At 37.3% G+C, this 25,122-nt stretch overlaps 1 protein-coding gene across 1 annotated transcript in view; it reads right to left on the bottom strand.

Moving 5' to 3' along the window:
* Ak2 (Adenylate kinase 2) overlaps positions 1-25,122 on the bottom strand; it is a 93,265-nt gene that overhangs the window by 47,468 nt on the left and 20,675 nt on the right. The window contains exon 3 of the mRNA XM_090385422.1: positions 20,946-20,991. Coding sequence (XP_090241548.1) covers positions 20,946-20,991 — 46 coding nt within the window. The remainder of the gene's footprint in view (positions 1-20,945; positions 20,992-25,122) is intronic.

Here is a 25,122-nt window from a genome sequence, read left to right as displayed (position 1 = left end):
AGATGAGGCCAATAGTCATAACAGTAGACTTTCGTTTTGTTAAAAACGTCTTCAGTTGGCAAGTTTGGCGGAGAGAGAGAGAATGCATGCTATATTTTAAAGGAATTTTTATGTTCCCGTGATGCACTTTATGACATGCAGAAATCCCTGGTTTGGAATCTCACACACTTGAGATTTTCGAATGTCACAAAGTGCATCACGGGAACATAAAAATTCCTTTAAAATACAGCATGCGTTCTCTCTCCACTAAACTTGCCAACTGAAGACGTTTTTAACAAAACGAAAGTCTACTGTTATGACTATTGGCCTCATCTATTTCACATATTTTAGAGTTCTTAATTAATTAATTTTCCATGACAACCAGGGACGGAGTTGTGCACTTCTGCTTCCTTGCACATATTTTATTTCTGCTTTTAATTAATTTATTCTCATCCCGTAAACTTACCAATTAATCTACTTAACTTTAAATTACCCAAACCCAAAAATATAGTCATTCATTCACCCAAATAACAACTGCAGATCTTCCAAGGTGAGTACTGTAAATTAAGCTTTTGCTATTGAAACTTAGTCCAATCACACAGTATTTTAAGACATTCTATAATTTATCTATTGATGTTGAAATTTCAAATGATTATTTAATAAGAACTTTCGTGCCTACAGGCAAGTAACGCTCCCGTGGTTGAGGGTACATACCCTATAATCTTAAAGGAGGCGGCAAGTGAATGCATTGAACCATTAAGGCTAGTTATAAGAGCATCACTTGACAGGAGAGATTCCGTTGGATTGGTGTAAATTGGAACATAAAGGCAGTTCTAGGAGTGTAACAGGAAATTACCGATCGGCCAGTCTAATTTCAGTAGTAGGGAAAATCATGGAGGTAATGATCAAGGGTGGAATTCGGGATCATTTAGATGGAAATGGAATTCTGTAGCATACAGAGCATCGTTTTGTAAAGGGAAAATCATGTTTAACAAATCTGATTAGCCATTTTGACAGGTCACTCGTGAGCTGGATTTAGAGAATAATTTCGACTTTGTTTATTTGGATTTCAGCAAAGCATTTGACTCAGTCCCACATTAGCGGTTACTTTATAAGTTGGAGCAGGCTGGAATCAGAGGGAAAATCCTTAGATGGATAGCACGATGGCTTGAGGGCACCAGTCAGGGGATTCTGATAAATGATTATTCCTCAGATTGGGTTAATGTAAGAAGCGGGGTTCCCCAAAGATCAGTATTGGGACTTCTGTTGTTTTTTAGCATTAGTAGAGGCACATGATGCAAGAAAGCAAGCTTATGCAGCATTAGACAAAAAAAAAAAAAAAAACACCTCTACCAATTTAACCCCTCCGTTCATTCCAAATACCTGTCCAGCCCATCCTTAAATTTATTTAGGCTTTCAACTTCCACACAACAAACGATGGAAGCCTGTTCACCAACCAACTACCTAAACAGCTGGCTAAAGGCAAACTTAAGCACATCTATCTTACATCTGTCTTTCCTCAATTTGAATTTGTGCCCTCTCAGGTGATTATTCTGAGCAAGAGGAAAAATCCCATCAGCATTGATCATGCTCAAACCATTCAAAGCTTGATAAACCTCAATCAGATCACCTAGCAAGTGCCTAGTCTCCAGACACTGTAATTTGCAAAACTTCAGCCTTTCTTCGTAAGAGCAACCCTTTGATCCATTTACTAATCTTGTTGCCCTTCTCTGTACTCGTTCCAACAGCTCTACATCTTTCTTAAAATGAGGCCTCCAGACCTGTATACAGTACTCAAGGTGTGACCTGACCATTGCCTTATACAAGGGGATAATCACCTCCTTATCCCTGCTAGAAAAATTCCTGTATATCATTGACAAGATCCTTTTCTTACTCTACCACTGTCAGTGTATTACCACAGAGTTTATACATTTCTCTGGGATTACTGCTTCCCATATGTAGTACTTTACATTTGTCAATGTTAAACTTCATTTGCCACCTCTCAGCCCATCTGCTCAACTTTTCTAGATCCTGTTGCAGCAGCGTACTGTCATTAGTGTCATTAACAACCTTGCTGACCTTCGTATCATCTGCAAACTTGGACATTAAGCTTGATATACCATCATCAATATCATTGAAGAATACAGAAAACAACAATGGACCCAACACTGAACCCTGAGGGACTCCACTAATAACATTAGTCCATGATGAGCAGTGACCATTGATTACCACTATCTGTCTTCTCCCACTCAACCATCCCTTTATCCAAAGCAACAATTTGCCTCCAATGCCACACTACTCCAATTTGTTCAGCAGTCTTCCATGTGCAACAGTATCAAAATCCTTTCTAAGATCCAAATATATAATATCAAAGTTATTCCCTGCATCCAGTTCTTTTGTGACTGCATCATAGTATCCAATCAAATTGGTCAGGCAAGACTTTCCCTTAACAAAACCATGCTGTGTCCGAGCTATAACTGAAGTTTTGTCTAGATGATCCTGCAGTGCTTCTTTTATCAGTGCCTCCATTAATTTTCCTGGAACAAAATGTTAAACTAACAAGTCTATAATTACTTGTGTCACCTTTTGATCACATTTGCACATATCCAGTCCATGAGTACCTCCCCTGAGTCCAAAGAAGCTCTTATAATTATGGCTAAGGGTTTGCTTAATTCCTTTGCTGCCTCCTTTAATATAAGTGGATAGATCCCATCCACCCTGGGTGCCTTTTTTAGGTTTATCTCAAACAATTTCTCCTCCACTTATCTCTCAGTTATTACAAAATCATGTAGCTCACTGCCAGAGTTCAATTATCAATTCATATATGAATATAGATGCAAAATACTCATTTAGTTTGTTAGCCACCTAAGCAGGATCATCAATGGTTGAACCATCAATATCCAGTGGATCAATCTGATTCATCCCTTTGCTTCTAGAGTTTACGTAGGTAAAGAACTCTTTGCTGTTTTTATTTGCATCCTTTGCCAAAGATTTCTCATAATCTGCCCTTGCCTCCCTAATCTCCGTTGTGACTTAGTTACAGACCAGCTTATATCTATCATAAGCTTCCATGTCACCCATTAATTTATGTATGTATCCCATGCATTTTTCTTGTCTGCCACATGTCTATTTAGTTCATCTGACATCCATTTAGGCCTAAACCTTGAACAATATTTCTTAGTTGGTATGTAAGGCCTCTAAACTTCTAAGATTAATTCTTTGAATGCTTCCCATTTTGAATTTTCTGTTGGTAACATCAACAGTTGGTTCATCTGTATAGAATTTAAATACTGTCTCAGACCACTACAGTCATCTTTACGAAAGCAAAAATCCTTCCCTTTACCGTTGATGGTAGATACCCCTTTCAGTAAATCCCACCTCAGCACACTGTGATCACTGCCACCTATTGGTTCCTTTATCTGCACATTCTTGATGCAAGAAGAATCACTGCTGATAATCAGATCAAGAGTATTACTCCCTCTAGTTGCCTCCCCAACATGCTGCTGTAGAAAATAATCATCATATAATTCCACAAAAGCTTTGCTAGTGTGTGAGTGACCAACCCACAAATTCCAGTCAATATCTGGGAAATTAAAATCCCCCATTATAAGACTCTCTGATTTACTGGCCCACTCTATTTCCCTGTACAGTTTCTTATTATACTCATCAGAGTGATTAGGCCTATAACACACTCCTATTCTCAATTTTGATCTTCCAATGCTTATGTCACAACAAACTGACTCAACACTGCACAGTCTAGCGATGTCGACTGGCTTCACTTCCTTGGATTTTATGTGTTTCTTAACTAATAGCATAACCCCTCCTCCCTTCCTTCCTATCCTGTCTATCCTTCCTACAGGAAGCATTCCTTATATCTGTGTGACACCACATCTCTGATATCCCAACAATATCTGCCTTTGTTTTGAGCAATTCATCATATTTATTTACCAATCTCCTAGCATTGGTGTATATGCAAGTATATATGCACCTGTTCCTATTCTTAGCTACCCTAACACAACCCATGTGTTTACTTGTACCGCAATGACTCCCATTAGTCTCTGAAATACCCTACATGTTGTTTTCCAGGCTGCTGCTCATTCCAATAGAAGCAGTTCAAGAATCACTTTCACCTCTGCCAGTGGCTACTGTTAATCTATTAGTCCTTGTATCCCCCCCCCCAATCTAGCAGTTTTCCGACCGCCTAACACTGCCTCGATAGTATCAGAAAATATTCTTGCACTCTTTCTATTTAAGTGTATCCCATCCCTTTAGAAGCAGTCTCTCCTGTTAACAAGTACAGACTAGGCTGTAAAAAAGTCTACCCCTTGAGGCTTGCACAATGTTTTCAGGGCCAAATTGATCGACAAGGCCCTCATTATATACTCCCTCCTATCGTGTCTGGGCAGAACTGTAGACACTTTCAAATTCAACCCTAATTCACGGCTTTTTTTCAACAGTGACCTGTTAAGGAATTCCACTGGTCTCCTACTCTTAATATCATTAGTGCCAACGTATACAACAATATCACCTTTTGATTTTTTTTTTGATTATCTTAAATGACATATATGAAGGGATGGAGGGCGTGAGGTCTAAACTTGCAGATGATGTAAAGATCAGTAGAGTAGTTAATGATCACCGCCAAGCAGAGCGCCTTCAGAGTGACCTAGATAGATTTCTGTGATGGTCAGAAAAGTGGCAGCTATGCTTTAATTCAGCAAAATGCAAGGTCTTACACCTGGGGAATAGCAACTCCAAAATAACTTATACACTTGGTGGAGTTGAATTAAAGTCAGTAGTAACGGGACTTGAGAGTTACGATATTGTCAGACATGAAGTTGTCTGAGAATTTTGGACAGGTTGCAACGTTGAATGGTGTCCTATCGATGATTTATCGAACATTTGCTAGTAGAGATAACGACGTCTTAATCACATAAAGGTGATTTTATAACCTTTATGTGATTAAATTTTAAACAATCTTTTTTTTTAAATTAGTACCAAAAAGCCGGTAAAAAATGACCACGATCCCGGTATTGCAAGCCCTAGAGATTTGAGGATACAGTCAGGAAAAAAAAAAAAAACCCACTAAAGTCATCTTGCTCAATCAACTGGACCTTGAGTGTGTTGTTGATATAGATCTCTCTGATTTACATGGTGAAGAGCCAGAGGCTAAGAAAAGTTCTTCAGCAGAACCGTATGATGATGAAGTGGAACCAACAGAATATTTACCACAAAAAAAAAAAAAAAAATTGCATTCAGGAGAACTTGAATGGTTCAGCATTTTATTTTATTTTTGTTGCACTGGTGATGTATTTTATTTGACTCCATTATTCTCACTGAAGTTATCTCCTAATCAAAAGTTAAGGTGTGCCACAGAATATAAAAATTAGTAGCTGATGTGGCGTATTTTGGTTTGGATTGTTTTTGAGTGGGCCAAGGCAATTAAAGCCATTAAGCTTTAAATTATCACATCTGAAAATTGAGGAATACTGGAGGGAAAAATCCTATACCTTGCCCAAGACTAGCTAACCATAGTTCCAAGTGAAAGGCCCATTAAGAAATACTGCTAATAATCAGACTCAAATCAGAACTTTCTGTACAAAAGAAAAACAGTGAAGCCAGAACACTGCAAAGGACAAGCATCACAATATCATGATTGTAACTATGTATTTAATACTCAGCTTGTTTTTTAGGACCAAACAACCAGTTTCTGTTAGAAAAAACCATACAACTGCCCAAGAACAAGAAACACAGCTACATTGTGAAAAAAAAAAAAAAAATTAAGTTTCTATGATCCTGGCAAAGCATATAGTGGCACACACTTTTTAACAGGGGAGCTCAAAGAGAAATAAAATCAAGAATCAGTAAAAATAAGGCAAGTTTAAAGGGACCACCGTGTCTCAGTAAAAAGGATGTGGACTGGATGACTGTCACTGAAGTTAGATTTTTATACATTTGAATGGACCAAGGTTCAAGAACATGTGACTATAAAATACAGCTAAGCCAACAATTACATTCATTGTAATTGTCGGCAAAATGATTAACAGCAAATTCCTCTGACCTAAAATTTCTAGGCGAGAGGAATTTAAGAGTATAAACAAAACTTTTTTTTTTTAATGAAAACATCAGAAAAAACAAGCCAGAGCCATTTTGATTTTTAAAGAGAGCCTCCACAAAAGGGAAGATTAAAAAGTAGTTTTTCAGCTTTGCAGACTATTCTCAGCCAAAATCAAAACTCCTAACTCTTCTTATTTTTTAATGTTGGCCAATAATTTACCATTACAAATTCAGATATTGTTAAACAGTTGTGTCTCTTTTACAGATTGCATAAAAGCAAAGTTTCAAATTCAGAAAGTTGACCTTTCAGCCTTCTAACATCATGGAAGTAGAGATTCAGCTAAGAGAAACTAGTGCACTCAGTTGTACTTTCACATCCTGTGATCAGTGAAGTCAAAACAAGTAATGCCAGTGAACACATCCATGTGGCAGAGTACCTAAAACACAATTAGCATTAGTAGAGGCATACGATGCAAGAAAGCAAGCTTATGCAGCATCAGCCAAAAAAAAAAAAAAACCCCTACCCTTTCACCCCTCCATTCATTCTAAATGCCTGTCCAGCTCTGCTTTAAATTTATTTAGGCTATCAACTTCCACAACAAAAAATGGAAGTCTGTTCCACCAACCAATCACCTGCTGGATAATGCAAATTTTTGCACATCTATTCTACAACTGTCTTTCCTCAATTTGAATCTATGCCCCCTCAGGTACTTAATCTGAGCAAGAGGAAGAATCCCATCAGCATTCAGCTTGCTTAACCCAGTCAAGGCCTTATACACCTCAATCAGATCACCTCGCAAGTGCCTACTCTCTAGGCATTGCAATTTGCAGAACTTAAGCCTTTTTTTGGTAAGAGCACCCCTTTGTTCTCCTCACCAATCTTGTTGCCCTTCTTTGTACTCTTTCTAGCAACTCTACATCCTTCCTAAAATGAGGCCTCCAGACCTGTACAACTGGATAATCATCTCCCTGTCCCTGCTAGCAAAATTCCTATATATCATTGGCAAGACTCCATGACCTGCCCTGGCAGCCCATCTGCACTGCTCAGCAACCTTTATATTTGACTGCACAATTACCCCCAGGTATTTTTCACTTTCCATTTCCCTGAGTGTAGTACCAAACAGTTGGTATGTTTCTTTTGGGTTATTGCTACCCATATGCAGTACTTTGTATTTGTCAATGTTAAACTTCAGTTGCCACTTCACAGCCCATTTGCCCAACTTGTCTAGATCCAGTTGGAGTAGCATACTGTCTTTACTGTCATTAACAACCCTGCCAACCTTTGTATCATCTGCGAACTTGAACATTAATCCAGATATACCCTCATCAATATCATTGTTGAATACACAAAAGAACAATGGGCCCAGCACAAAACCCTGGGGAACTCCACTAATAACAAATATCCTCATAAGAATCACAGAAACATTTCAAAGAAACAGTACTAGAAGATTGTTTTTTTTTTTTTTTGTCCATTTCTGACCTATGTTACCTATGCACTTACTACTGAAGTTGTGGATTTTCGGTTATTTAGATGAGCGATGATATGATTTACAGCAATGGTGGCTAACAAAGCAGTTACTCTGTTTTCATAACAGCAAACTTAAACAAGATCCTTTGCATAGACAGTCATGATGAAAAACAGTATCACACTATAGCATAAACATAAGCTGAGAATCTTAAAACACTATAAAAAATTACAGCAATGAAATAGTTAAAACATTAACATTTTACAGTGAAAAAAAGTGGTGTATCATTCACAAGGCTGCCAGATTGACCAGCAGCCAGTTATCACATCTAATATCCAAACTCTCTGAACAAAGTATATAATTTTTATGCTATAGGTTTAAAAACACTTAATTTTTTTTTAAAATAATCCATTTTAAAATTATAATTTACTATAAAAAACAACATATCTTGTATTAGAAATAAAAAGTACCATTTATTAAAATCATGACAGTAAGTGAAGGCTGTGGATAGATTTGAATTTTGCTTTAGGTGCAGACCAGAGCTTTTTAAACTTTTTTCACCTGTGACTCATTTTTACAATGGAAAATTTTTTGCGACCTCTCTTTCAGACAGGCTGAAATGTAACCTAAAATTTACATTTTTTCATACAATTTCAATAAATCAAACAAGGACAGGTGATTAGCAAGTGTGTCACACATTCCTTCCTTTATACACACTTATCTCTACCTTGTACATTGAGATACATATTGCGGTAGTAAACAAAAATTTATTACACTCAAATTTATAGTTTACAAAAATTAAAAACATAAAAAAATACAAAAGTACAATTAAATATGCAGCAAACAAACATAACAACCACAAATGTAAAAGTCTTTAATGAGATGGATGAGCTTGTTTATTTTGGCACAATAAATTAAATCTTGGAAAAATTGTTAGTGCAGGTCTCATAGCAACTTCGATGTTGTTAAGGCTAGAACGGTATTTCGTCTTTATTAGATTTGCATTTGTCAATGTTAAACTTCAGTTGCCATTTCTCAGGCCATTTGCCCAACTTGTCTAGATCCAGTTGGAGTAGCATACTGTCTTTACTGTATAAATAAGTGGTGGCAAATGGTAGAAGTACTCTCAGTGCCAGATCAGAGCGCATTGGATAATCAGCTTTAACCTGAAGCCAAAAAAGCATTTAAAGATTTCTTCGAGATTCAAGCTTAAGGTTTCCATCACTAGAAAAATCTGCGGATTCATCTTGAGCCTGCAATGAGATGTTTTACCTCCTCCATTTGTATAACAAATGGTTTTTGAACCCAATCAAAATGATCAGTTTTAAAATCTGTAAGAAAATATTTACAAAACTGATTTTCCAAGCATATCAAATGATCAAGTATAATCTGCTTTATCAGATTAAAACTGAAATTATTTTCACTAATAAACTCGTCCATGCATGGAAACATCTCAAACAAGTCATTTTCCATTTTACTCTTCCATATGTTTATTTTTTTCATAAATACTTGGACTTTATCTTTCACAAGGAAAATATTAATGCTCTCTCCCTGCAGAGACATTCATTTCGTTGAATTTATCAAATATATCTGACAAATATGATAATTTGCAATGCCAAATGTCGCTGTGAAAAAGTTTTGCAAAATCCGAGTTACTTTCAGACAAAAATAACACTACTTCATTTTTTAACTCCATTAGTTGTCTCAAACTTCGTCCCCTTGACAACCATCTTACTTCGTATGCAACAACAATTATCGTAATCGACTTCCATATCCTTGGATAGATTTGCAAAAAGGCAGCTATTAAGTGCACAACATTTAATGAAGTTAACTTTTACTGCATCTTGTAGTACAATATTTAGATAAGCAGAAATGTTCTCAGCCACAAGGGCCTTTCAATGAATGACACAATGAGTAAAAGTAATGTGTTTATTATTAGCAGATTTAATTCTGCCTACAAATCTGCCATTCTTTCTATCATTGCTCTGGCACCATCAGTACATACACCAACACAGCTACTCCATTCTAGACCTTCTTCCTTGAAAAATTCATCCACTTTCTGAAAAATATCTTTACCTGTTGTACGTCCATGTAATGACCAACAGAATAGCAAGTCTTCCTGTATATTGCCATCATAACAATATCTGACATGTATTAACAGTAGGGCTAAGAGCCACTAGCGTAGCTACCCTTTTTCGGGTCCAGAGGCAAAGAACCTGTTCGGGCCACTACATAATTAATGAAAATTGCAAAAACAGGAGACAGCCAAAGACGCCAGGCCCTTAAAGGTCCCAGGCCCAGAGGCAATTGCCTTGCCTGCCTACATGGTAGCTATGCCACTAGGCTAAGCCTGAAATGTCTGTCGACTCATCCAGCTGAATGGCAAATTTGGAACTTTCTTTAATTCTTACAGTAAGCTGCTGGAACTGGTCATTGCTAATTTCCAAAATTCTTTTACTGACCGTGTCATTTGACAAAGAAATTTTGCATAATTCGTCTACATATTTTTTTCCATGAATCATTTCTGCTATTTTTTTTTTTTTTTTTTTTATGTAAACCCCAAACACTAGAGGTATTAGAACCTATAGTATTTAGTACCGTGCTTGGGTTGGAGGTTGAGAAGACGAAAGAAGATATTTGTTGACATTGGACTTGAACTTCTGTAGACTGTAATTTTCAGGAAATACATATGAAGGAAGGCTGTTCCAGAAAACGGCAGCTGAATGAATAAACGCGGAAGATGAAAAGTTGGTTCTGTGAGTTTGAAGTTGGACAGTAAATGGAAGTTGGCTGGTGGTGGCACGTGTTCGGACTGTTTTGAAAGAGAGAGCGGGAATTATAGAAGCCAATTCAGAAGAACAGTGCCCATGGAAGTATCTGTAGCAGAGGCATGCAGCAGAAACAGTGCGTCTATGAGAAAGCAAGTGGAGAGACTCTGTTAGAGATGAATCATTAATTAACCTAACTGCCCTCTTCTGAATGGAATCAAGAAGCCTGAGAGAGGTTTTGGGGGCACCACCCCAGAGGTGGGAACAATATTCCATGGCAGGGCGGATTCGCAATTTATACAGAATGAGCAGCTGTTTGGAAGAAAAGTAACGCTGAGAGCGAAAGGGAAAACCAAGTTTTTTAAATGCAGAGGAAGCAATATTTGTAATGTGCTTGTGCCAAGAGAGATTAGAAGTCAGGGTAATCCCCAAAAGAGATATATCATTTTGCCTAGAAATCGGAGTGTCACTAAAGATAGGCATAGGAGCAGAAGAATCCTTTTTGCGAGATATAAGACAAGACTGAGTTTTAGAAGGGTTGAAATCAACTAAGCTGTCTTTGCCCCACTGGAGAATTACCTGAAGATCGGCATTTAAGAAATTGGTAGCAGATTTTCAAGAAATTGATGCTGATTGAGCAGGACAACGTTTCTCAAAATGGAAAGTGGAATGCAATGTGCTTTCATCGGCAAAACTATGGATAGGATTTCCAGTCAATGGAAGAAGGTCATTAATATACAAGAGGAAAAGAGTGGGGGAAAGAACTGAACCTTGGGGGACTCTGGCATTAGTGGAGAAGTTAGAAGACAGAGAGCCATCTACCATCACCCTCAGTGAGCTATCAGAGAGAAAACTGGATAACCAATTACTAAAAACAGTTGGCAAACCATAAGATGGAAACTTGTTTAGAAGACCTGCCAAACACGATCGAAAGCCTTTGAGATGTCAAGGGCAACTACTTGTGTTTCCCCGAACCTTTCCATTGAATTTGTCCATAAATGGATAACATAAGCCAGAATATCACCAGTGGATCGACACTGATGGAATCCATACTGGCGATCGTTGATAAGATGGAAGGTTTCTAGGTAGTTTAAGAGTTGGGGGTTAATGAATTTCTCCATTATTATTTCTCTCATATATTTTGAAGAAAATATATGAGAGTGCTACATCCTTTATTAGACTAGACAAAGACAGTAGCAAATTTAAAATCGAGAAAGGAGTTCGACAAGGAGACACAATATCTCCGAAGCTGTTTACTGCTGCCCTTGAGGAAGCTTTCAGAAGATTAGACTGGTCGCAGAAAGGAGTCAATGTGGACGGAGAGTACCTAAACCATTTACGATTTGCAGATGACATTGTGGTCATAAGCCACGATCCCAAAGAATTAGAGGAAAATCTTAATCAGTTATGCACAGTTAGTAAGGATTTTGGACTAAAGATGAATATGGCTAAAACAAAAGTAATGATGAACAAGTATGCCACGGAAAGGGAAATAATGATTGAAGTTGCAGTAATTGAAAAGGTGGAGTAATATACTTATCTGGGACAAGTTATTAGCTGTAATAATGATAAATGGCTGGAAGTCAAGAGAAGAATAAATTTTGGATGGATAGCATTCAGGAAATATAGTCACATACTGAAGAGCAATATCCCAGTTTGTCTGAAACGTAAAATAATGAATCAATGTATACTCCCCACCATGACTTATGGAAGTGAAACTTGGGCACTCACCAAAAGAATGGAAGAGAAGCTAAGAACTACACAGCGAAGAATGGAACGAATTATATTGAGAATCAGACTGTTAGATAAGAAGAGAAACACATGGATTAGGCAGCAAACTCAAGTAAAGGACATTCTTATCAAAACTAAAGAACTAAAATGGTCTTGGGCAAGACACATAGCTCGAAGACATGATGACAGATGGACTAAGAAAATAACAGAATGGTACCCGAGAGGAGCTAGAAGAAAACCTGGAAGACAAAGGCGGAGATGGATAGATGAAATTCATGAGTTTTTGAGTAGTAAATGGATGGCTAGTGCTCAAAACAGAAGGAACTGGAAAGTTGCTGGAGAGGCCTTCATCCTGCAGTGGATTGAAAATGGCTGATGATGATGATGAATTTCTCCATTACTTTAGAAAGAGTAGAAGTAATTGCAATGGGACGATAATTGGATGGGAGGGATTTGTCACCCTTTTTAGGAACACGCTGGATATGAGCAAATTTCCAAGCAGAAGGAAAAACACCTTTGGAATAAGAAAGTGAAAAAAGGCGGCAAAGGATAGGACTAAGTTCAGGAGCACAGGTTTTGAGAACAAGTGGAGAAATACCATCGGGTCCTGGAGCTTTCTTAGCATCAAGATTCTTCAAAATCCTTTTGACGGAAGACCACAGAAGGCATTGAATGGAGTGTGCTGGGAATGGTGGGAGGTATTTTACCAAGATCATTAATACATGAGTTGGAAGAAAAATGGGGTGCTAGCAGGTCAGCTTTATCCTTGGCTGAAGTGACAACAGAACCATCTGGTTTGGACAGAGATGGGCAAAAGTTGTGGCCAATAGCTTTGGCAAGAGACCAGAATGCTCAGCTACTATTAGGGCAAGAAGCAAGTTTTCTACTCTTAGCCTGTTCAAACTCTAGTTTGGACTGATTAATAACTGCTTTACAATTGTTGCGAGCTTTGGTGTAAGCAGAAAATGAAACTGGAGAATTAGAAACAAGCCAATTACGATATGCAACATTCTTCTTTTGAACAGCATTAGCACATTTAATTGGAAAACCAAGGTTTAGATAAAGGACGAGATTTTAAAGTGGAGTGTGGGATAAAGGATTCCATTCCTGCAAGAATAATTCCACAGACACGATCTGAGCAAACGTTGACATCAGAAGTTTTGAAAAAGTAATCCGACCAAGGAAAAGAAGTCTCGCAGGGCATCCCATTTTGCATTCTTGTAATGCCAAACAACACGAGGTTTGGAATAGCCATGAGATAAAGGTTACATTGGAGAAGAGACAATCACCAAGTTGTCATCTGAAGTGTCTAAAGGACCTCTCACTTCGACCGTGTACTTAGAAGGGTCGTTTGTGAGAAAAAGATCAAGCGTACTGGCTGTATGATTAGGATTGTCCGGTATTCTTGTAGGTAAATGAACAATCTGTGCAAGGTCATTAGTAATTGCAAAAGCCTCAGCATCTCGACCTGCTGGGACGGTGTGACTAGAAAACGGAAGCCAGCTGTAGTTGTGAACGTTAAAATCAACAAGGAAAATTACCTCCCTGTTAGGAAAGTTGGACTGGAGAAAGTCAGGTTGCAAAGAGAGGAAGTCAAAGAGCTCCAAGTGATTAGTCGAGTTGGGAGAACGGTAGAGACAACAGATGAATTTGTCACAATGAGGTAGAGAGATTTTAAGCCAGAGAAGATCAAAGAGAGGAGATTCGAAATTGCCAATTCCCTGAGAGGGAATATCAGAACGGACATATGCACAAGTACCACCTTTGAGGCGAAAGGAATCATACAGCGAATAATTTGGGCATCTGAGATGAGCAATAGTTGAATCAACCAATAACTGACATTCTGCAAGAAAAAGTACACGGGGATTGGCAGACTGTAAGTGGAAATGGAGTTGTATGGAAATGGATTTGTACTGCAATAGGCAAAATAAGATCTTCAAGAATCATATATGGTTTTTAGCTTTCCCTATTAAATATGACGCTTCCTAAGATGCAATTAAATAATTTTCTTGAACACTTACACATATTTTGAAAAATTGTTTTTCTTGTTTTAATGATTTTAAGAGTCCTTCAAAATACAGGCTGGCCTCGATTAACGCAATTAATTCGTCCTGCGAGCGCATCGCGCAAAACGGAAACACGTTAATCGAATATAATAATCAACAGGAAAAATTATAATTGGTCTTGACCTTCTGGAATATCCATAAAGAATTTTAAAAATACCTTTTAAATAAATTAACTGTATACAATGTAAAAGATAATGAAAATAATTATGGAATTAAATGTTTATTGCATAAAACAGCGGTTCCCAAACTGTGCGCCGCGGGATATTTTAATTTTTCGAGGGAAACACCGCGATACTCAACATCTGTTGGACACCGCGCGAACTACTAGCTCGAGGTAGTTCACAATTTCAGCATTTCTTATTAAGTTGTCTGGACCCAACTACTAAACAGAACTGTTAGGTATTTCTTTTGGTCTGGGTGCACCTTGAAAAAAATTACCGAGACACTAAGGGTGCCGTGAACTGAGAAAGTTTGGGAATCTCTGACATAAAATACACAATGAAGAAATGACTGTTGCGGAAATATTTGAACAGTGTTGACTTTCTCTTTTTACCAATCAATTTCCAATAGCCGACAACAATCTTCTCTGGGCCCTGCCGAAATAAATATCGCAGAGAACCTCCAACCTTTTGTTTGAAGTTCTATGCGATACGAAAGTCCATCTAATTCTTTTAACGTTATCTCCTTTGCAGTAACATTTTCATCTGGCTCATTTAAAAATTTGAATTTTTATGCAAGTGTGCATGGACTTTATTAGCAGGAGACAAACAAGTAACACGTCTTCTTCCGATGGCTTATGGAACACACCGAGGTGGGCAGCAGGCAAATGTTTCTTTATTGCCCATACGACTCGCGGTAAAGCTTAACACGCAATTCAAATCTTTTTCAACTATCGCATAAAAAAAATTTTAAAAAATCGCGTTAACTGGAAATTTGCATCGTGCAAAGTGAAAAGTGGTATAATTTTTCAAATAGCGTTAACTGAAAATTGCGTTAATTGAACATGCGTTATGCGAGGCCTGGCTGTACTCTACTGGCTTATTGGAGTAGACAGCATGTTTAGTTTCAAGATGTCTTCTTAATTTTGCAGGCTTCAAACTTTTGCTGTGCAAAGTTTCATTACAAATTAAAAACACTGGTTGCTGTTCATCATGATTAGAGTTTTTTTTTTTTTTTATGTGAACCCCAAACACGAGAGGTATTAGAACCTATAGTACTTGGTACCGTGCTTGGGTTGGAGGTTGAGAAGACGAAAGAAGATATTTGTTGACATTGGACTGAACTTCTGTAGATTGTAATATTCAGGAAATATGTATGAGGGAAGGTTGTTCCAGAAAACGGCAGTTGAATGAATAAATGAGGAAGATGAAAAGTTGGTTCTGTGGGTTTGAAGTTGGACAGTAAATGGATGTTGTCTGGTGGCTGCACGTGTTCGGACTGTTTTGAAAGAGAGAGCGGGAATTATAGAAGCCAATTCAGAAGAACAGTGCCCATGGAAGTATCTGTAGAAGAGGCATGCAGCAGAAACAGTGCGTCTATGAGACAGCGAGTGGAGAGACTCTGTTAGAGATGAATCATTAATTAACCTACCTGCCCTCTTCTGAATGGAATCAAGAAGCCTGAGAGAGGTTTTGGGGGCACCACCCCAGATGTGGGAACAATATTCCATGGCAGGGCAGATTTGCGATTTATACAGAGTGAGCAGCTGTTTGGAAGAAAAGTAACGCCGAGAGTGAAAGAGAAAACCAAGTTTTTAGATGCAGAGGAAGCAATATTTGTAATGTGCTTGTGCCAAGAGAGATTAGAAGTCAGGGTAATCCCCAAAAGAGATATATCCTTTTGCCTAGAAATTGGAGTATCACTAAAGATAAGCATAGGAGCAGAAGAATCCTTTTTGCGAGATATAAGACAAGACTGAGTTTTAGAAGGGTTGAAATCAACTAAGTTGTCTTTGCCCCACTGGAGAATTACCTGAAGATCGGCATTTAAGGAATTGGTAGCAGATTTTCGAGAAGTTGAAGCTGATTGAGCAGGACAAGGTTTCTCAAAATGGAAAGTTGAATGCAATGTGCTATCATCGGCAAAACTATGGATAGGATTTCCAGTCAATGGAAGAAGGTCATTGATATACAAGAGGAAAAGAGTGGGGGAAAGAACTGAACCTTGGGGGACACCGGCATTAGTGGAGAAGTTAGAAGACAGAGAGCCATCAACCATCACCCTCAGTGAGCGATCAGAGAGAAAACTGGATAACCAATTACTAAAAACAGTTGGCAAACCATAAGATGGAAGCTTGTTTAGAAGACCTTTATGCCAAACACGATCAAAAGCTTTTGAGATGTCAAGAGCAACTACTTGTGTTTCACCGAACCTTTCCATTGAATTAGTCCATCAATGGGTAACATAAGCCAGAATATCACCAGTGGATCGACACTGACGGAATCCATACTGGTGATCATTGATCAGACGGAAGGTTTCAAGGTAGTTTAAGAGTTGGCGGTTAACTGATTTCTCCATTACTTTAGAAAGAGTAGAAGTAATTGCAATGGGACGATAATTGGATGGGGGGGGGATTTGTCACCCTTTTTAGGAACTGGCTGGATATGAGCAAATTTCCAGGCAGAAGGAAAAACACCTTTAGAATAAGAAAGTGAAAAAAGGCAGCAAAGAATAGGAGTAAGTTCAGGAGCACAGGTTTTGAGAACAAGTGGAGAAATACCATCAGGACCTGGAGCTTTCTTAGCATCGAGATTCATCAAAATCCTTCTGATATCCTTTTGGCGGAAGACCACAGGAGGCATTGAATGGAGGGTGTTGGGAATGGTGGGAGGTATTTTACCAAGATCATTAATACATGAGGTGAAAGAAAATGGGATGCTAGCAGGTGAGCTTTATCCTTGGCTGAAGTGACAACAGAACCATCTGGTTTGGACAGAGGTGGGAGCAGAGATGGGCAAAAGTTGCGGCCAATAGCTTTGGCAAGAGACCAGAATGCTCGGCTACCATTAGGGCAAGAAGCAAGTTTTCTACTCTTAGCCTGTTCAAACTCTAGTTTGGACTGATTAATAACTGCTTTACAATTGTTGCAAGCTTTGGTGTAGGCAGAAAATGAAACTGAAGAATTAGAAACAAGCCAATTAAGATATGCAACATTCTTCTCTTGGACAGCCTTAGCACATTTATTGGAAAACCAAGGTTTAGATAAAGGACGAGATTTTAAAGTGGAGTGTGGGATAAAGGATTCCATTCCTGCAAGAATAATTTCACTGACACGATCTGAGCAAACGTTGACATCAGAAGTTTTGAAACAGTAATCAGACCAAGGAAAAGAAGAAAAGAAGTCTCGCAGGTCATCCCATTTTGCATTCTTGTAATGCCAAACAACACGAGGTTTGGAATAGCCATGAGATAAAGGTTCCATTGGAGAAGAGACAATCACCAAGTTGTGATCTGAAGTGCCTAAAGGAGCTCTCACTTCGACCGTGTACTTAGAAGGGTTGTTTGTGAGAAAAAGATCAAGCGTATTGGCTGTATGATTAGGATTGTCTGGTATTCTTGTAGGTAAATGAACAATCTGTGCTAGGTCATTAGTAATTGCAAAAGCCTCAGCATCTCGACCTGCTGGGTCGGTGTGACTAGAAAACGGAAGCCAGCTGGGGTTGTGAACATTAAAATCACCAAGGAAAATTACCTCACTGTTACGAGAGTTGGACTGGAGAAAGTCAAGTTGCAACGAGAGGAAGTCAAAGAGCTCCAAGTGATTAGTCGAGTTGGGAGAACGGTAGAGACAACAGATGAATTTGACACAATGAGGTAGAGAGATTTTAAGCCAGAGAAGATCAAAGAGAGGAGATTCCAAACTGCCAAGTCTCTGACAGGGAATATCAGAACGGACATATGCACAAGTACCACCTTTGAGGCGAAAGGAATCATACAACGAATAATTTGGGCATCTGAGATGAGCAGTAGTTGAATCAACCGATAACTGAGATTCTGTCAGAAAAAGTACATGAGGTTTGGCAGACTGCAAGTGGAAATGGACATCGTTGAGATTAGAACTGAGACCACGTATATTTGTGAAATGAATTAGGAAGTCCTTGGGAGGTTTAGATATTTTCGCAGATAAGCTTGCTCTATTAGTTTGACAATTCATTGTGTATTCAATAGTAAGAAAAAGTGGGTGGGACATGCTGTATGAAGTAATGAAATTTTTGGATATGGCGTACATGTGGTAAGAATATACCCAGATCCTTGACATAACGTGGCCTCGACAATGCTCCCCGCATACACACTACTCGGACTCCCTCCAGTCACTATCTGGCAGAGTAGAGGTAGCAAGATTATACACTAGCTGATCCGGAAGCCTCCTAGAGAGTTACCAATAGGTCCGGTGTACTAACTAGCGGCCGGCCTGCGAAAACCGTTTTAGAGCTGTACTCTCGAAATGTAAGGAATATTGGATCTCGCCACAACGTTTATCATAACCTCAAAAGTCATCAATCATACTGCATGATGGAAGAGATAGGGAAGGGTTGACCGGAACTTAGCTCTAGAGACTAAACATGGGTTCCACCACTTCAAGCCTCCAATAAGCAAAGTGGTGGTATTTCACCGGTTGATGAGAATCATCTTCCACCTAGTACTGCCTGGTAACATAGAGGGGCGGCGTTCCTCCATGTGGTGTGGGCACCACACCTTGACCCCTGCTTACGTTGGTTCAAACCTGGGTGGTCACCCACCATGTACTTGTGCATGGAGGTTATACCCAGGATTACTAACAGTCCCACAATCGTGAAGGTGCAAGCAGAGGATTTGGCTGTCACAGACCGTCCGGACTTCGCCGAAATTGGCTTGACACTCAAGTCCACTTGACTTGAGTGTCACCCGAATATCAGTTCCATCAGCGTTTTAGACTCCCAGGTAGCAAGTACAGCTTGTCTGGCATATCTGAGAGAATGTCTGTGACAACCTCAAGGACCAAGGAGTTAAAAGTAAATCCATATGCAAAAACAATTCATTATATTTCCTGTTTTTTTTTGATGTGCAGGTGATTCTTGTGTCATTTTACTACTTCCTGATATTCCAGCCTTCATTCCATCACCTTCTTTTCCAGTTTTATCTTTTTTAAGTAAATTTAACCATTTGTCCATAATGATAATTAATTTTATTATAGTTTAAATTTTCAGTACTATTAAAATTCAAATATTGTTATATACTACTTTCTCACAATATGTTAACGATAAACTCATCCAAAGAATGTTGAAGATTCTTGTGCAAATCAACAATCGGGTTGTCCGGTATGAATAACAACTGAGCTGCTTTCAATTATGATTTTGGAACAGCAATTGTTTGTAGGTACAAAGTTTTGCAATACAATAGTTCTAAGAACAGTAGGGACTTTAGGTGGGTGTTATTTCAAAGAATGTCTCAATAGAGGGAGAGCAGTAATAATCATTAATGATATGCAGCAATTGTTGAGCACAGGTGCAATTAAAAGTACCAAGTATAGCATTGTGGTCGCAAAATGAAATTTGTGTAGTTATATGATACAATTTCACAAGAGAATTGTCATTAGACGAATGCATTTCTTCTAATTCATATTTACTGCTAAATCATGACATTGTGCCATTACTCTCAACACCTCTATCAGATACTCATCATAATTGTACAGGCTTGGCCAGCGATGTTGTGCAACCATAATTTTTTAAGTGTGATTCAGATTCTGATTGTTGTTTCAGTCCACACTCGACTGCAAATGCAGGCACAAAACTAATAAATGGCCTATAATTGTTGCCTTTTCAAGAAAGGGTGATTAGTAACTCCATTAGCCTTATCAAAATTTATTTTTCCTAATTTTCTGCAACCTCTTAATTTTTACGCGAACCCCTGGGGATCGTGACCCCTAGTTTAAGAAGCCCTGAACCACACAATAATAATAATAGTTTAATGCCGTTGGGATTGTTGTTATACTGATGTACATATTAATAGATGAGAAATAATGTTTACATCATCATGTGATATACAATGCAATTATGGTAACCAAAACAACCCAGAGTATCTGACTGCCATGGTGAGTATCATATTATGTATTAACTAGTTAATATGCAATGTGATAAATGTCTAAAAATAATGTAAATTATGAAAAATAACCATTATGCCAACTGATATAACGAAAAAAAAAAAAATAAAAATCAGAGAGGGATGAATATAATGACAAAGCCACGGTGCTTTAAACTTCCCTAATATTCACCCTTCTTTTAGGAAAATAACTGCAACAATCCTAGAGAGTGAAAGGAAATAAGAGCTTCAACAAAATAAATTATATCACTGTAAAAATAACTTAATCTTGCTTTGTAAAGTTAAATATTTGTCCATATAAAGAAAATTAAGTAACAGAAATATTTGTACTGTTGCTTGAATTAATCTTCCCCTTACAATTATTTACTCTGAAATGTTTTGTTTCTCAGAGATAAAAATATATATGGTCTGTATAACTTTCTCATAAACTTAAGTCATAAAATTTTTCAGTTGTCAAGTTATGAAGAAATGCTGTTTGACCTAAATATTTTCAACAAGACAGTTATTTTTATTCTTGAATAAATTTAGCCTGACTGAAAATCCTTTTCAAACAGTAATAAAAAGGACTCTGTTGGCAATGGAAAACAAGTTACAGTATTACAAATGTCCTGGCATATATGAATTTTACCTAGTAAAAACAGTAACTAGACAAAAATAGTTGTTCCTGGCCCACAGTTTAGTTAAACATGACTTTAGCTTTCTGCTAAAGACGTCATATTATTTCAAATAACCTCTTAAGTTTCATTTATAATTCTATGCAATGATTTATTTAAAATGATTTAAAAATTTCTTTGCCTGCTTACCTGTAGCTAGGTGGCATACACAATATTCATCACGAAGCCTTGGTGCCTTAAAAAATAAAGTGAAGAAAATTAATTTCAGATGTATACTTAATAAAAATTATAAAACAATAAATGAGATGTCATCAGCAGGTCTGGGAAATGACTTTGTATCTTTAATTGTGGCATCATAGTGAGTTGCAACTTATCAAAATTTTCAGTGATCATCCATTAATCTGCAGTATTTCTGAATCAATGTATATTGAATAGAAAGTGTTTTCCTTGTATTTTAAAATGAGTGACTACTCAGCAGTGAACTTGTAACCAATTTTACATCAAATTAGGGAAAAATGCAACAGAAACCTTATGGGGACATGTCAGTCAATTTTATTTTGGAAATGAGATATGTTTCAGCAAAGTTTAAGCCTAGCAACTTCACTGATTATGATGTGTATGTGAGAGAGACTACATTGTCAGGATCTTTATCAATATGCTGCTACTGACACTATTTCTTCCATTTCTATTGGTGACAAAAGGTGTACAGAACTGACCTGGAATCAAAGGCCCAGTCTTCTTTAACGGCCCCTCCCCTAAAAATTAAGGCAATCTTGATAACATATGTGAAGATCATGCTTATCATATATTTTTAATTTACAGGGCATTGTTTGTTATAAATTTGTCTTGCATGGTCAAACACTGAACTAGGAATCAGTATTTAACCCCAGGGGCTCACATCTGGTGAGTATGGGCTTGGCAAACCCAGGGTCCTGAGCTGGATATCATCATTCTTCTCTTTCTTGGTGATTCCTTTCTACCTCTCTCTCTATCTCTCTCTCTCTCTCAGGGTAACTAGGGTAATTTTTTTGGATGGTGCAGCATAAGCCTTAGGCTTCCTTGCACCATATGGCTAATAATAATCATAACACTCTGCTCATTTGGTGCTTTCTATACAAGAATTTTTTGTAAAGCACTCCATCACTACGGTCTCCATTCCACCATAGCCACTAACAGAAGCAAACCATATACCCTGCAGGTGGGCCCAGCTATCAGAATGGTTTTCAAGTGTGGAACACTGTGATACTATATTCTCTTGTGCTACATTCCTTCAATTACACCATTAAATTTTTATAAATGGTAGTAAAGTAGAAAGTCGGTTATCCGGAATAATTTGAAAGGCCGATTTTTTTTTTTTTTATATTAACAGTAGTATTTGAGACAAATGTTTATTATGTTAAGAGAACATTTCTATCTTTTTTTTTTTACTTCGTAAATCTGGTTAAATGTTGGATTAGGAAACCATGAGTGATAGAGTTAAGTCATTTGCTTCCATGAACCCAATTTTCCATGGCATATTTTTGTTCTCTTCATTTCATATTATGTTTAGTTAAACTCCAAATTCAGTAAGAATAATATCAGCCCGAAACTGTGCAATTTATTATTTTTCTCAGTTTTTTTTTTACAGTAGTAGTAGTAATAAAATGTCAATGAAAAGAAACAGCACTGAAATGGGCAGAAAACCAGAAAGAATGCAATATACTCAAATTGATATTATTAAGGAACATTAAAGAAAAAGGAATCTTCACAAAAATAATCCAGGTATATGCCCCAGACTCCTCACATGATGATACAGAGACAGCTGCCTTCTATTCAGACCTACAAGAAACCATAGATAACACAAGAAAAAAAAATATATTTTAATAATAATGGGAGACTTTAACGCAAAAGTTGGAGGCTTTCCAACAGATTTCAGTGATATATTAGGAAAGTTCGGGATGGGAAATAGAAATGAGCAAGGAGAAGAACTCTTGAATTCTGCAAAAAAAAATAAACTATTCATCACCAACACACTGTTCTACCACAGATTTAAACATAAGTATACATGGACATCACCAGATGGAAATACAAAAAACTGTATCAACTACATTTTAATAAATAACAACTGGAAATCATCCATTCTAAATGTTAAAACTCTTAGAAGTACAGATTTTGACACTGACCATGAACTGCTAGCAACAACAATTAAATGGAAATTTAAAAATACGAAGCCAAAGAACAATAGAGCAACATTAAATATATCACGATTTGAAGAAGATAAAATAAAGGAAATTTATGGGAAAACGCTACAAGAAAAATTAAAAGATATAAACTATTCATTATCTGTGGAAAATATATGGGAGAAAACTAAACAAATGACTAAAGATGCAGCCTTAGAAACCTTGGGAACAAAACCAAAACATCCTTGGATTACAGTAGAAATTTTAGATGTATGGACGGAAAAAAGACAAATGAAAAATCTCCTAAACAAAGAAAACAGTCAAGAAAAAAGGGAAAAATTAAACTATATGAAACTGTGATCATACCCACAGCAACTTATGGATCAGAGAATTGGAGAATAAATAAGAAAGAAAGGCAAAAAATAAATGTCATTTGAAATGAGATGTCTAAGGAAAATCAATAAAACAAATTGGAGAGAACATAAAACTAATGAACAAGTAAGAAGAGATCTAAATTTTGAATGCAGAATAATAGAGCAGATCTACAAAAAACAACTTCAGTGGTTTGGACATGTGAACTGGATGAAATAACACAGGCTGCCTAATGTACTACTGACAGGAAGAACTGGAGATAAGAGACCACCAGGAAGACCCAAAAGAGAATGGCTCCAATGCCTAAAGGAAAACACAGGCTTTCAGAGTTATCAACAAATGATGCAAAATTCAAGAGATCGACAACAATGGAGAATAATATCTAAATAGGGACTCAACGGAAGAGTAGAATAATGAAGGAACATGACAGATTTCACAGCAAGAAAAAAAAAAAAAAGTCACAACAAACATTAGAACATTATTTTAAAAAATTACTTAATTTTTTCTACATAAAATTTGCAGTAAAATACCAATCTGAATATACATATGTAAATGTGCAAATTTATGTATAATATTATTATTTTTTAAATTAAATAAATTCATTTTTTTCACGATATTTAAAGTCTTTTTCTTTTACCTTAATACATTATAACAGAATTTATTTAATCTTGCCTTACGTTCAATTAACTGGAAAATCTGGCTATCTGGAAGAGGTCTGACATTAATTATTCCAGGTGAAACCCATGTTTAGTCTCTAGAGCAAAGTTTCCGGCATCCCTCCCCCCCATACTTCTCCTTCAACCCATGCACGGTACTAAGTACTATAGGTTTTGATACCTTTCGTGTTTGGGAGTTTCATAAAAAAAAAAAAAAAAAAAAAACTGTAATTATCATAATGTTCAGTTTCTTGCCTCAATTAGGGATGCAAAGAAAAACAAATCAATGAAACATTAATTACATATAGGACACTGACAAAACTACACTTTTAGCTCTGTGAGGAACCAGCTACCATATTTGTCAGTTCCAATATACAGTATTCAGTTATAAATAATAGCAAGTGACATTCTTTTCAAGGATCAAATCACATTTAGAATGGCAAAAACTACTAAAGGCATATAATGCAGTGTGAATGAATTGAATAGTTTATACATTTTCATAGTTTGATACTACTGATGTTCGGTTAGTGTTCTCTGTAATTATAACTGCAGTAAAAAATTCACTTGTGTTATTTATTACTCAAAGTAGTACATCCTTGGGGGGGGGAAGTCCCATAATCTGATGCAGAAAGTAACCCAGCCCGTATTACCCAATTCTCTATGGAAAATGATTACAGATCTCGGTTTTTGCCTATGCAGCAATCTCCAGGAATAACTTAATTGCCCAACTCAAGGAGGGCACCTGTTAGGAAAGAAAAACCTCCCCCCCCATACTAACAATCATTGATCAGATGGAAGGTTTCTAGATAGTTTAAGAGTTCAGGTTAATTGATTTCCCCATTACTTTAGAAAGAGTAGCAGTAAGTGCAATGGGATGATAATTGGATGGTAGGGATTTGCTACCCTCTTTAGGAACTGGCTGGATATTGGCAAATTTCCAGGCAGAAGGAAATGGAATGACAAAGTGAAAAAAGGTGACACAGAACAGGTGTACGTTAAGGTTTTGAGAACAAGTGAAGAAATACCATCAGGACCTGTCATGTTCTTAGCATAAAGAAAATCCTTCTGCCATCCATTTGATGGAAGACCACAGCAGGCACTGAATGGAGTGTACTGGGAATGGTGGGAGGTGGTTTACCTAGATCATCAATACACAAGTTGGGAGAAAAATAGGATGCT

The sequence above is a fragment of the Mastigoproctus giganteus genome, chromosome 11 (assembly GCF_048544385.1).
Source record: "Mastigoproctus giganteus isolate SK-2022 chromosome 11, ASM4854438v1, whole genome shotgun sequence".
Taxonomy (NCBI): Eukaryota; Metazoa; Arthropoda; class Arachnida; order Uropygi; family Thelyphonidae; genus Mastigoproctus; species Mastigoproctus giganteus.
Note: the sequence above shows the minus strand (reverse complement) of the source record. Positions and strands in the feature narration are given on the sequence as shown.